General features: G+C 37.7%; 1 protein-coding gene across 3 annotated transcripts in view; it reads left to right on the top strand.

Annotated features, from left to right (window-relative positions):
* The window catches only part of LOC131029581 (uncharacterized), an 86,092-nt gene that overhangs the window by 18,284 nt on the left and 52,754 nt on the right, over nucleotides 1-15,054 (top strand). The window contains exon 2 of one of the 3 annotated variants that reach the window (XM_057960108.2): nucleotides 8,851-8,939. The exons of the other annotated variants lie outside the window; for them this stretch is intronic. Within the exon in view, the coding sequence (XP_057816091.2) occupies nucleotides 8,927-8,939 (13 nt within the window). The 5' untranslated portion in view covers nucleotides 8,851-8,926. The remainder of the gene's footprint in view (nucleotides 1-8,850; nucleotides 8,940-15,054) is intronic. 3 annotated transcript variants of the gene reach the window in all.

Genomic DNA, 15,054 nt, shown 5'->3' with positions numbered 1-15,054 from the left:
TTCAATACTCCTTAAAAATTTCGTTTGCTCAACACCAAGTGGCTAGGGAATGACAGCCAAAGTCAAGATGCCATCAAAAAGGATGAACGAATTCAAATAAGCTAGGCGTTTCAGACTAGAACCCTCACACCAGCCCTCTAGGAAGTCTGTATGTCCAGCAATGGTAATGGTATGGCTCCAAATCCTGATAAATTTGCCCAATAAGATCTGTACAACCAACAAAATGAATAGAAATGGCATTGACAATAGGTGGTAATAATCTAAAATTCCTTATACTTGCTAAAATGGTACGGTCAGGCCTGGAAATGAAGGGTATGACCAGAAAAAGGACTTTCCTAGTCACCCAAGCATAAAAGCCAAACAATCTCAAAAATTGAAAAAAACACTTGATATCTTGCAACTAAAACACATCAAAAATTTCATTGCTGGAAACCCCAAAATTGGAAACTTCGTTTTGCACACTAGTGATTTTTAAATGAAACCAAACCCATCTAGCTAGAGATTATCTGTCAAATCCGAAACTAGAAATCTAAAGAGGGTTTTTGTCCTCAAAAGATTATGGAAGAACTCGAAGGTTCAATCTGATAGCTTTTTAGTTTCAAATCTTCCACATATCCAAAATGAGCCCCCTCAATCTCCTTTTATAACTTTGGAGGGAAACGAGCCAATTTGAAAATATAAAAATAATTCATTTTCCCACCAGAAGAAATTTTTGAATTATAAAAATGATTTTTCATGTGCAAGTCCCCCACTTGTTCCCTAGGCATCCACTTTTGAGGGGATACATAAGCAACTTTAATAAAACATTCAAGCAAATCTTTTATCATTAAACATTAGAAACTTAAGAGCATATTTTAAATACTTCACCCATGTGGCGGAAAGCATTGTAGAGGCTTCGAAAACCAATTCTGATCATGCCATGATGAAACTGAAGTAGTGGGATAATGATTGGTGCCAATTCAAAGACTTACTAAAAGTAGATGTGCTTTCCAAGAAGTTTCGAGAACACCTCAACAGTATGAAAATGCTTTTGAAAATGTCATTGTAATCCATACTGCTAAGTGGGCCTATTGTCATAAATAAAAATCTTGAATTATTGAATTTGCATCCCCTAAGAAGTTTGGAGTTCTCCCCAACACACTTAGAAGCTTAAGGGAAAACTCAAAAACTAGCCAAAAAAGCTTATGAAACGATACTGCCTAAAATGGGGACGTTACAATCCCCCCTCCCTAGAATTGCTTGCACTCAAGCAATTGCCAGTCTCAAACATCCGATCAATCGTGAATTGTCATCAAGATTCCGAGATCCAAACCAACCTAGGAGTAACTCCTTTTGCTTGATGTTCTTTGTTGCAACACATCTGCAATGAAAACCTCCTTTACACCTCCAGCCAATAGAGAAAGAATTCTCTGCAAGTAATCAACAAGCTCCTAGGAAATTGGCATTTTACTACCATGATTTCTTTGCACCATTTGGATAGTTTATAAAAAGTTATTGTCATCCTTCTTTGTTTTAACCTCTTGAACTCTAGCATGATAGTCACACTTGTACACAAATGCAAGCTGAAAGTGAGAAACAACTGTTTGGTGCTTGAAATCCCATCCAATACATCATTTGGTTAGCTGAAATCCTCATCCCTTCATCTTTAACGATAAAGTAACCATTTCAGGTGTCTGAATGGTCTTAAATTGCATGAAATTGCAGCTGTGTCAAGTCTGAAATTGGCAACCTAGAGTATGATTTTTTAAAAATCAGCACCCTGAAAAAGAACAACTTCAACAAAACTGGAAATCCTCAACAAAATAAAAAAATCTGATCATTCCATCAGCTGAAAAAACTCACCAACTTAGTAGAACTCCAAATCTTGCTTAAAATCTCCCTCAATCTACTTGCAAGAAGACAATTGGAATCATAAGATTGCTGTATGAAAAAGTAACAACAGAATTATTTCTACAATTTTGGTCCATAATGTCCTATGGTGCATTTCTCCCGTCATCATTAATTTTGAATAATCCATGTTGGTGATTCTTGGCATAGATACTCACCCCAAAAGTAGCTCCACATGCTGATGTTGCACTACTTTTATCTTCAAATGAACTTCATATAGAGGGCATTTGGTGATGCTTGAAGTCTCAACATTGAGGCTCTCCACTATTACAAAAAGTAATTGGTAAAATATTGAATGTATTAAAATGAATGATCGAAAGATCATTATAAAGAATTTACAAAACAATGTTTCTAAAAAGAAACAATCGTAAATAGAAACTAACTAAATATTTACAATATATTACAAAATTGACCATTAACAAATAATAAAAGATATTATTCTAATACCCTCCCTTAATGGTCAATCTATCAACTACACCAAGTTACCCCCTAAATTTTACAAACTTGTCCAAGCTCAGAGACTTGGTGAGGATATTTGCTGTCTGATCCGCCGTTGGAACATACAACAACTGAACTGATCCGTCTTCAACCAGCTTTTGAATAAAATGATAATGAAGTTCAATATGCTTGGTTCTCTCGTGGAAGATCGGATTTTTGGCCAGTTTGAGCACCCCTTGATTATCATAGTAAAGGGGAGTAGGACCTGCTTGAGTCATTTGCATGTATGAAAGCATTCGTTGAAGCCAAACTGCCTCACAAGCTGCCTTAACTATTCCTCGATACTCAGCTTTTGTCGAGGAAAGAGCCATTGCCTGCTGCTTCTTACTAGTCCAAGTGACTGTACTAGATCCCAAATTGAAAACATACCCAAAAGTTGATTTTCTGTCATCAACCGAACCTGCCCAATCTGAGTCTGTGTAACCAGAGAGTTTTGGATTGTGACTTCTGCTGTATAGGAGTCCAAAACCAGAAGTGCCCTTCACATAACGCAGGACATGCTTTGCTGCTACCCAATGATCAGCCTTTGGAGCTGTCATGAAGCATGAAATGTAGCTCACTGCAAAATTGAGATCAAGCCTAGTAGCAGTAAGGTAGATGAGACTGCCCACCAGTTGCCTGAATGCTGATTCGTTCACCACAGGTGAGTCCGATTTGGCTGTTAGCTTCAACCCTTTCTCCATAGGTGTGGATGTAGGTTTGCAGTCTTCCATCTGAAACTTGTCCAACAAACTACGAGCATACTTGGACTGAGATATGAAGATACTACCCTCATCTACCAAACTTCAACACCTAAGCAATAGTGCAGAAGTCCCAAATCTGTCATGTCAAAAGATTGGCACAAACTCTGTTTATTTGATCGATCAAAAGTGCCGAACTACTAGTGATAATGAGGTCATCAACATAGACAACAAGAATAAGAATATCATCACCAATGTGTTTGACATACATATTAGAATCAGATGGACTCCTCTGAAAGCCATTATCTGTGAGGTACTTGTCAATCTTGATGTACCAAGCCTAAGGAGCCTGTTTCAGGCCATAGAGTGCTTTCACAAGTTTGCACACCTGATGTTCTTTTCCAGCAATCTGAAACCCTGGAGGCTACATCATGTAGACCTCTTCCTGCATCTCATTGTTGAGGAATGCACTCTTAACATCCATCTTGATGGACTTTCCAACCAAACTGAGCAGCTAAGGCAAGGACAAGCCGTATGGTACTCATTTTGGCTGTAGGAGCAAAAGTCTCCTTGTAGGCAATGCCTTCTTTCTGTGAGAAACCTCAAGCAACTAGACGAGCTTTGTACTTGTCAAGGGTTCCGTCAGCTTTGTACTTAATTTTATACACCCAGTTGTAGCTAATGGGCTTCTTCCCTGGTGGAAGATCAGAGAGGACCCAAGTGTTATTCTTCAGAAGACTCTGGTGTTCAGCTTCCATAGCCTTTTCCCACTCAGGAAGCTCTCTGGTTGCATGGGTTGTCTAATTTTTATCTATAAAAAATTAGTGTTAGTTTTTCTAATTTTTCTCCATAAAAATTAGTGGTGGGTTTTTTATAATTTTTCTCCTTAAAAAGTTTTGGAAGGGTTTTACCGTTTCTTCCTCAAAAATAGAGTTTGTATGCTGATCTGTGTCTTGGATTTTGTGCTAGCTACTCTCTGATTGTTTCAGTTTCTAGGTTTTGTGCGATTTTCTCCTTAAAAATCATTTGTGGGTTTTGATTTATTTTTCTCCTTAGAAATCATGGTTTCTTGCAGCTGTTCGACACCTAGAGTTGCTAGGGCAACAGTCTACACAAGGGTTTGCCAATTCAGGTTTGGTGATTTTCTCCTCCAAATCATGGTTTCAGTTTGAGAGGCTACTCTCGGTATCTTTGGCTACAAGGAGGAACAGTTTTGTTTCCCAACATTAGGTTGGATGAATCTCAATTTGTTTTGGTTGTCTTGGTCATTTCTAGAAGTTTTGCAGAATCAAGATCTCAACAACAGGCTCATTTTGTAGAGCGTTCTGAAGAGAAGGGGGCAGATTTCTCTATGCATTCATTACCAAAGGGGACGGCCTTCTATGCATTTGTGACCAAAAGACCTATGTCTTTTGTAGGGTAGTTAGAACGATGACCATTAAGGGAAGGTATTAAAATATCGTAATGTTTCTTTAATGATCATCTTAGTTGCTTTAAGAAGTTTCCTTTTCCAGTCTTCTGTTCACGATTGTTTCATTTAGAATCATTGTCTTTGTAAATCTATTTAAGGAGCCTTTGTCACCTTTGTTTAATACATCGATTCACCATAACATCCACCCCATCAATCTCTAAATCACAATAGTACTCCTCTCCTTGTGGTGAACCCACAAGGTCAACCATCATGCCATGATGATCGAATTCATAGTGATTCTTAGTAGAAAGCAAACCGTCATGAGAAAACTGTTTTTCCCTCATATTGTCAACATGCTTTTAAAAAAGAGGCTTATGAAATGCTAACTCTTAGTCCATGTCAAAAAGGGGATTATCAAATGTTTGGAAATTACTTCCACCTTGTTTTGACTTTGTTTCTCACCCATGTTTGGATATTCTTTGCATCATCTTGCATGTGGGATCCACCTTTGGACGTTCCTCTAACACAATCTTTCTTCCATCATCTTGAAATTTCAGCTCTATGGATTTCAAATTCAAGGTGATCTCACCTAGAGAATGAAGCCATTGCATACCACGAACAACATTGGTGTCTCCAATACTCACAACATGGAAATTATCATTAACTTCATAGTGGCCTAGTAGAAGTCTCAACTGTGGAATCCTCCTTGAACAAGGCATAGTGAAACCATTAGAAAGCATGACTCTAAAACCTCCAAATTTTTTAGTCTTAAGCTCTTTTCATGCTACAACTTCCTCAATCATTGAAATTTTGTGTAGCACCTATGTCACTAAGAGCAACAATTTGCTGCCCTTTCAACATCCCTCTACCTTGAAAGAATCCTTCTTTTGGAGACTTGAGATCCTAGCAAGGGTTGCTTCACTTTCCTCAGACTCTTTTGTGTTATTTTTCTGGTATGCTCAATTAACCATGGGCAATAACTCTTATTGCCCTCCCAACCATTGACAAAATATTTGTCTCCCCCGAGCACTCTAATTTATATTGATCTGCATCTTTTGTTATATTTTTATATCCTCCTTTGAATGAGATCACACATCTCATTATGTATATGTGAGAGATGTTTATATACCAAGGGTCGCCACTCTTCCAAGTGTCACCAATTATTACATTATTAATATAATATAATAATTATACACTATAATTATAATATAATTATATTATCACATAATAATATAATTATATTATCTCATAATAATAATATAAATATAATCACAACCTTTGTGATATCAATGTCAGCCTGTGGATTCCGACCACAACTATAATAAAATCAACACTCCCTCTTAGTTAGGGAGGAATCCTTCTTAACCTTTAATAAGCTACATCACTTCATTGTGATGATTGTCCACAATGGCTACATCCATATGTGGAAAGGAAAGATATCACCTCACTGTGATATCAAGCATTATGGCCTATCCACGGATATCACCTCACATGATATCCACCATAGATATCTCCTCATGTAATATCCACCATTATGGCTTATCCATATATATCACCTCACATGATATCCACCATTATGGCATATCCATAGATATCACCACACGAGATATCAACCATTATTGTGAGATCGTCACCTCACAATGATGGTAAGATGCACAAGTGTTCATCATTGTGTTCATCAAGTGTTCACCATGGCTCATCTAGAGGGTTAACACACTAGTACAGGAAAAATCACCACAGACTCTCACGTGGTATTGTCATGGCGTAACACACATGACATCCACCATGAACCATATCAGAGGGTGGAGATAAGGGCTTTCACCTCAAGTCTCCCTCAAAGAGAAATGCATTAATCAAGAGTTTACACTTTAAACATCTTTTGAAAAGAAGAATGCATTAGTATAACATATAACTAAATCAATGATGCTTAGACTCAATCTCAGCTAGGGCTTCATTCTCCATCATACCAAGCTTACCTCGAAAGTACACAAACTTTATTCTGAAGAGAGGCTTGGTGAGAATGTCTGCCGGCTGCTCATTAGTACTAATGTATCTTAAGTGAATAGCATACCTTTCCACCATGTCTCTAACATAGTGATACTTGATCTCCACATGCTTTGACCTTTCATGAAATACAAGGTTGGAGTCTGCATTACTCTTGGTGTATTTCAAGCTCACCAAGCATTCATCTATCCAGGAATATCATGACCTAGGAGTCAGCATAAAGGCCATGGGACTCCATCCCATGAATCATAGTCCTTTGACTGATCACTAGAGAAACCATCTTGACATGGTCCACCCCCTCTGAATCAATATGACCAAGATCTTGGGATGTCAACCGAAGCACATCCTCTTAGCTGCTCCCTCTGAAACTGAAATGTCAGGCTCCCTCTGACTGTTGATTCTTCCTCTTCGAAGAGATGTCTCTAGCCACCGACTCAATTTCATGGCAGCAGCTGTCAAGTTCTTGCTTCCTTGAATGCAATCTCTTATGCTTCTTGGTCCGTCCTGAAAGCATTTTAGAGAGAGATTACAAATAGTTCATAGAAATAATCTATCCCGAAGGGAAATACCAATGCTAGAAGCATACATGACTCTCTAATGTAATTGCATGAACATTATTCAACCGTGAAATACTTATCTCTTTATTGATTCTGATGCAGCCACTTTACTTTTCCTGAAAATGCAAAGGAAATCCGTTCCAAGGATGCACTCAGGTCTGAATTGTCTTCAATGGCGGGCGAATCAGGTCTGCTTCGCTGCTGTACCAGATCTGTAACTTAATTTTTCAGCAAAATAATGGTGAGGCTCGGATGATGATGGGTTGGCAGTTTCACGTGCCGATGAACTCTACCAGCGAGGCCTCAAAGTCACCATATGCCAAAACACCAACAGCCCACACATAACACAACCAAATGAAATGAAGTTGCCTTCAAAACAAATCGCTGCCAACTAGTCATGATTGCCTGTCTTAAGCGATTTGCTTATTTGTCTTCTGAATAAATCGATTCCTCCAATTTATGAATAGCTGTCCTCACAATAATTATTTCTTTATTTTTCCATTTCCTTAACCGATCTGATTGCTGTCATATAGTGTTTTGTTACCGCTCCTTGGTTTTGACTTGGATTGCTGTGTATTCACTGCATTCAGATGATCATAATCGCTGTATTATTACTATAGATCCTTTATCAACTTCAGACTGGAAGTTGACTGTCTTGTATCAAGACATGACATACGAAGTCGATTTATCTTTCATAATATCCCTTCCATTTCTTTGCCCTTTATTACTGCGTATATTAATATTTGCGTTGCATAACATCTCGTCTATGGTATTCTCGCGATTCTTCTTTCATCCATGAACAAAACACTTGTTTCAGGAGAACAAATTGCATATGATTTAAGTGCTATCTTTAATCTTCATCATCGTTGCCAAATCATTGCCTTGTGTTCTGTAAGATAGATGATTGCTGACTGAAGAGATGTTAAACAACAATCGCTGCCTTAACAACCAGTTGTATAGTCGGCGACAATAATATTAATCACTGCACATTATGTCTTAAGACGATACAGCTTATTTTTTAATACATAGTATATAATTGCTTGCTTCTATCAATAGTGATGCTTCAATATAATCGATGCTTTCATTTTTGACATAATCATCTTCATCAATCTCTGTAGTCTCATTAGACGTTGTTTGAATTCATCAGGAAGTCAGTTCATTGTCTTGTCTTCTAACTTAGTCGCTACTTATGTTGACACTGCCATATTCTTTGAAGTCGCTGTAAATTTGATTTATTAATCACTCCACACACAGAATCACTGTTCATATATCAACTTGGATGCTTTTATATTTAATTATATATGTCTTGGAACATACCAAAAAGGATGTTATCTTCTATTTGTTAACCTGTCATAGCTCTCGATAGTTTTGTTAACAGCTTCTTTAATCAAGAAATTTATTTATGGTCACCGCTTTACCAAATAGCTTGCCGTCGATACTCTATCCATGTGATGTCTGAAGACGATATTCTTTACCTCTTTTTTTTTTTTTGATTTTTGATTCATGGTTTGAATAATAATATCAAATTGAAACCTTTTGTCCTATTAATCGACTTATATGATTAATACGTGGTCTTCTGAAGATTGCCAGCCACCATATAAATTACGTGGTCTTCAACTCCATGAAGCACGATTTCATAGATCTAGCTTCTGCCACCATACAATCTGTCGCCTTCTCTAGTATCGTGAGAAACAGTAATGGTTTTAGTCGCTTCTCTTATTATTCCTTTGACTGCGATTTCATGTCATTGACTACATATATGTATTTCGACTTGCTTCTTAGTAATAATCAATTCGTATTTGATGTATAACAGGGAGTTGATTCTATGCTCGAGTTGAACCCATCTTGTCACTAAAGAGCAGGCACAGGAAAGAATCTGCTCTGATACTATGTTATTTTCTGGTATGCTTGATTAACCATGGGCAATAACTCTTATTGCCCTCCCAACCATAGATGATATATTCGTCTCCCCAGAGCACTCTAATTTATATTGATCTGCATATTTTGTTATATTGTTATATCTTCCTTTGAATGAGATCACACATCTCATTATGTATATGTGAGAGATGTCTATACACCAAGGGTCACCACTCTTCCAAGTGGCACCAATTATTACATTATTAATATAATATAATTTAATAATTATTGTATTATCATATAATATAATAATTATACATTATAATTATAATATAATTATATTATCACATAATAATATAATTACATTATCTCATAATAATAATATAAATATAATCACAACCTTTGTGATATCAATGTTGGTCTGTGGATTCCGACCACAGCTACAATAAAATCAACATTTTGATGATCCTTCTTGCTCACTTTTCTCCTTTTCAGCTTGCTGGTCTAAATTTTCTGATTCAGAATTTTTAAATGAATATGCTTCCAATTGACGATTTTTCCCTTTCTCAAAACACTTCTGTCCTGGCGACCATGGTTCCTTACATGGAAAACAAAGATTCTTTCTCAGCTCCTTTTTAAGGTCTCAATCCATCTTCTTTGAAGAGAGTTCTTTGGCCTATTTTGACTCTTTGTTATTATTCTTCCTTTCCTTCTGGTGGTGAAAGGTCTTGGATGGAAATTTACCAAATTTTATTAATTTTATCAGATTTCAACAATCCATAAATCAATCACTTAGCTACCTCTGGAAATTTAGTTTTTAGAGAAGCAAGATCCATACTCCTTGCCTTCCTTATTGTTTCCTGGAGGGTAGGCAGGTCAAAGGATTTAATTCATTCTCTAATTAGCTCCATTAGTCCTTCATTGAAAAGGACCACAAGTTTTCTCTCTGTAATGTTTGGAACCATAATGGACAACCTTTGGAACTCTGAAATGTAGGTATCAATGGTACCATATTGCTTGAATTGTACAAGCTCTCTAAAATACAACTTAGGGTCCTTGTCAAATCTTTCGATGAGCTTGTTAGTAAACTCATCATAGGTGGTGATCAAGTTGTGGTCTGTGCACAGCTGGTTCTTTGTTCTCAATTCTTTCACCACCCCTCTTTTTCCCTGATTTCCAGAAACAAAATATTTCGAATCTTAGTTGGCATTGTTGCATACTCTGCTTAGGCAGGTCTCACTTCATCTGCCAAGGGGATCTGGGCCTCTAGAACAACTTGGGCCTGCTTTTTACATGGAAATTTAGGTTGGAGTGGCCTAGGCATAGATCCAAAATTTGCACAAAGAATATGTCCATTAGTGGTCTGTTGATTGTTGGTGTTAGAAGAACTGGTTTCACGAATTTGAGTTTGAATAACTTGGGGTATACTTTGATTGAATTTGGCCAACATTTGGGACATCATGTCCAACATAGCATCAAACTTTCTCTCTGCTTTGAAATTCAGATTATCTGAACGGGCTGTTCCCTTATCCTTATTTGCCATTGTTTTTAGCGGATTGTGGTTTGATGAGCTGCCACTGTCAATAGAGGAACTCTAATGTGCTATGGAACCTGTAAAAATTGATCTTCAATTTGGTTTTTTGTGGACCTAGATGAACAAACGTTTTCTGCTCTCTCGTGTAATAATGGAGTTCTTTGTCACTCATAGATATAGCTGCAGGTGTACAACAGGATTAAGGCACAGGCTGACAAGATCTCAAGTTCTAATACTACTGTAATAACCACACTCAACTTCATTTTTTATTTTTTTAAACCACATGTAAGCTCAACATAAACACATCAGCAAGATTCAACTGCTGTCATAAAGTGCTGTTACAAATAAATAGTGCTGATACTAAAACTGATACAAAGTAGCACTGATAAGTCACTTTCCCAAGCCCAAAATACCCATACCCAACACCCAACTGGAAACACTAGTGAAATACCTTCAGATTATGAGCTGGAATGATTATGACAAGTCTGGAAATCATAGTATGAGCTATTGTAAGTGACGTAGCAAGTCTAATTTGACTGAAAGTTTGCTGCAGTTTTGCTATACTGTAGTTGCAAGTCATGGCAGCTATGAAAAAACCATCAAAACCCCCTCCAAATCAGCGTAGAACACCTTTCAAGGTTGCCACAAAAGCCTGACACACACTCAGCACCACTCTCTCTCTCTCTTCAAGATGACAAGGAAAAGACAAATTGCAGGTTTGTTAATGAAATCATATTAAGGATTTTGCTACATCACTGAAGGAAACATTGACAAGTGGAATCATGTGAATACTTGTTTTTGTGCTTTGGAATTCGCTTTCAATGCCAAATTTTATGATGAGAATCGCATTGCATCAATTAATGGGAAGATGAATGCTCCACACAAGGAATGAGAGGGGTCATGCAAGTCATAGCTAAATACTCAAATATGTTTCTACATTCTCTCTAAACTATAATCAATACATTCTCCCTAAACTATAATCAATGACTAAAATAATGGGAATTGAGAACAATGAAGAGTCGTCCTATCATTTTCATGTTCAAGATGTGCTACTTCTAGAATGACTCAAAATGAATTACTTTTTTAATCTTGCCGCCTTGCACTCTCTAATGACATAATCGAGTCTAGGCCTTTCATACAATTGTCTCAATGGAGAATGTCAATGAGGAGATTACTTGTGATAATGCAACAATTGCTCTATAAGGATCTCCAAAATCAATGTCAATCGTGGAATAGACAATGAGAAACCTTAACCTCTTGTTTCATAAACTTTCACTCCACTAGGCCGAATAAGTTGTTGATTGCCAACCACCCTCCCTATTTAATTTAGTTGAAATAACTAGCTTTTGAATAAGGGAAAATAGGTTTTGAAGGGACTCGAAACCCTATACAAAGCAGGTTAAAAAGGGGGAACCTGAAACCCACATCTAAAGATATTCAAGAAAAACCACTAAACGAAACAAAGCTAAGACGAGACAGAACAAAGCCAAGAAAGGGAATCGAAAAAGACTGACCCCTCCAAAAAGAAAAGCTGCCTGACAAATAAAAGCATATACATGGGAAATCTGCAGGCCATCCTAAAACCAAAAGGAGAAACAAACGAGCAGTAAAAAAGCAGCTGCCCAAAGGGGTTTTAACAACAGGCCCCCCCAACTTGGAGCAAACAACTAACATTAAGATTTCTTTTTGGATCCCTTCTTTTGGGATCTAAGGGTCATGTCAAAAGAGGGCGAAGACCTTTTAGAATGTTTGCTTTTAACTGAAATCCAGCCTTCTTCAACCTTAGCAGCCTCAGCTTGCCACTCCAGCGAATCCAACACAGGAAACCTAGCGCCCAAGGGGGGGCCAGGAAACATCGAAGAGCCAGCAGGGCCAGCAGATCCAGAGCCAGGCACATCCCTGGAAGAAGAAACAGTCAAAGGGACAGCTCCAACAGATGCATCAGAAGCCGAAACATAAATAGAAACAGGAACAGGTATAGGGGCAGCACCAACAAACGTACCATCCAGAATCCTATCCAGCAATCTGTAAAATATCAGGGCCACCAGATGGCTCAGAAGGAATCAAAGTAGGAACACCATTTGAAACGTCAACAGAAGGGACAACACCATCAACAACATCCACTGAAGGAGTATTAGATCCCGTCCCAGGGACCAAGGGGACAAGTCCAGCAGAATCCACCACAGGCTCTTTAGAACCATTGATGGGAAGATCCTGCCCAACTGTCTGAGAAGAGCTCTTGAATACCGTATAATGTTGAGAAGAGGCACCTTTCCACCATGAAGAGGGCTTCTTCACTTCAACTTTCTCTAAATCACATTTAGCCGCGACATGCCCAGTCTTGAAGCATCTTCTACATCTAAAGGGAATCCCTTCATAATCTAAAGGTTGAATCCAGAAACCCTTGGGCATTGAAAGTTTGATCTCTGCAGGTAGCCCCTTAGAAGCATCAATATCTACTAAAATACGAGCATAGGTGGAGTGAAGGATATCAGAGGACTCCACATCCATCATAAGAAAATCTCCCAAAGCCTCACCCACTTCCTCAAGGAGTTGGTTCACCCAAAGATGAAGTGGGAGGTTGGGGAGTCTAACCCAAATCGACATTTTACAAAAGGATTCAGATGATGGATTAAAATCCTCATGCCAAGGTTTAATCATCAAAGGGAAATGATTCTCCCAAAAAAAGTGATCACATAGAATGATCTTTCTATCCATCACTTTATCAAACTTGGCAATAAAAAAACCCTTTGCCAAAGGAAAAATCTAAACCGAATCCGAAATGAGGGGTTCCCAATGCTTAGAGATCCATTCATGGAGTCTCGGGAGACTGGGCCAAAAACCCCTAAACCGGCATATAACCGTAGTAGAAGAAAGATCAGAGGCAACCTGATCAATCTCTTCAACCGTCTTTTCTTCCAGATTAATAGCAATAAACAGACAAACAGGAAAAGGCTTAGTCTCAACATGAGCAAATCCCTTACCCCTTCCAAAAGCCAGACGATCCGCATAAGATCCCCTAGAGACCCCAAAAGCTGAGCAATCCGCACTCGAAACATAGGCGGCCGAGTCAACACAACAAGAAGACATCAAAGGAGGCACAACGGGCACATCTTCACCAGCATGGGCCGTTCCATTAGAGCTACCAGAAACATCAGTACCCCCCACCGAAGCGGAGGCACACAGAGAAGGCACCTGCAAAGAGGCCGCGGGTTTAGAGCGGGAAGACATCGCGCTGCTAGTTGAAATAACTAGTTAAGGATTTATTGAAACATTGATTGCCCCGACCTCTATGCATCCATTTGAATAAAGAGCAGCCCTACCTCCAGAGATCTTGGCAGGTCCCTATCCTCTATAGTGGGGATTCAATAGGGCTAAACTAAACTAAACTCTGCTGGTGGAATAGAGGACTTTAAACTTATGCCTTTCTTGAGAAATTTGCAAGTCTCCAAATTTGCAAATAGTGGCTATTCGTGTTCTTTCATAGATAACAAAAATTATCATGGCTTTGGAGAAGTGGAGCACCAATGGATTCTTACATTTGAAGTAGATGTTGGAAATGTGTATTCTAGTCTTTGCCTTGCATCTCATAAGAGCAAAGAACACATTAAAGGCCTTACTAATGATATTTTTTCTGCCATAGTCATTAAAAAGTCCCTTTATGTACCTTGTGAGATTGAGACATCTATAACTATTCTTGGAACAATGTCATGTTCAGGTTTGATATGGTCACATGATAATGATTTTAAATACATTTGATAACTAAGTTTTTTCTCGATTTTACATCTTGTTTTGTGATTGTACACATGTACGCCTGTTTTGTGAATATTAATCCTTGATAATGCATATATATATGGAATGCAATAAGAAATTGTTACGTTTCATAGAAAGACATAATCTCTACTAATTTTGGTGTGTATATTAATCAAGTTAGTATTTCTCTATGTTTTTCTATTTTTTTTTAATAATTTTTGAATTACCAATGTCTGTGGCGTAAAGGGGATGGTTTACTGTTCTCTCGCTGTTTTCATTATTGACTATTTACTCATTTCCCCAGTTTTTTAATCTTATCTAGAGAGATGTATATATACACAATTTACATTTGTTGATTGATTTTCCTTCTGTAGAGGCATATTCACCATAGAAAAGGATTGAATTTTTTTTGCATATTTAGTATTGTGAGTGAAGATGTCCTAATACAAATGCAATGATGTCCTTGTATGGTTCTTTGTTTAGAATTTGTAAGGTATACTTTGGAAGATCCAAGCACTCTATTTTTTCAATCTACATGATATTTTGACAATCCATTTAAATAAATTTGAGTGCTTCTGGTAGAAACTGTGTAAGTGATTTTGTGCCAACGTTTTGGATCACAATTTATGATCCATGTATGTGAAATTTGAGTGCTTTTGGTAGAAAATTGTCTAAGCATTTTTGTGTCAATGTTTAAGATCACATTTCGTAATCCGATATCACTTGATGATGGATCGCTGAGTGTAATAGGTGATGATGGATCATGCACTGTGATCTGAAATGTTGGCTCAAAAAATATATACACAGTTTTCTACTAGAAGCACTCAAATTGACTCTACTTTTTTGCTTCTAGATACATTTAAATGAGTATCC

Source organism: Cryptomeria japonica, chromosome 3 (assembly GCF_030272615.1).
Source record: "Cryptomeria japonica chromosome 3, Sugi_1.0, whole genome shotgun sequence".
NCBI lineage: Eukaryota > Viridiplantae > Streptophyta > Pinopsida > Cupressales > Cupressaceae > Cryptomeria > Cryptomeria japonica.
Note: the sequence above shows the minus strand (reverse complement) of the source record. Positions and strands in the feature narration are given on the sequence as shown.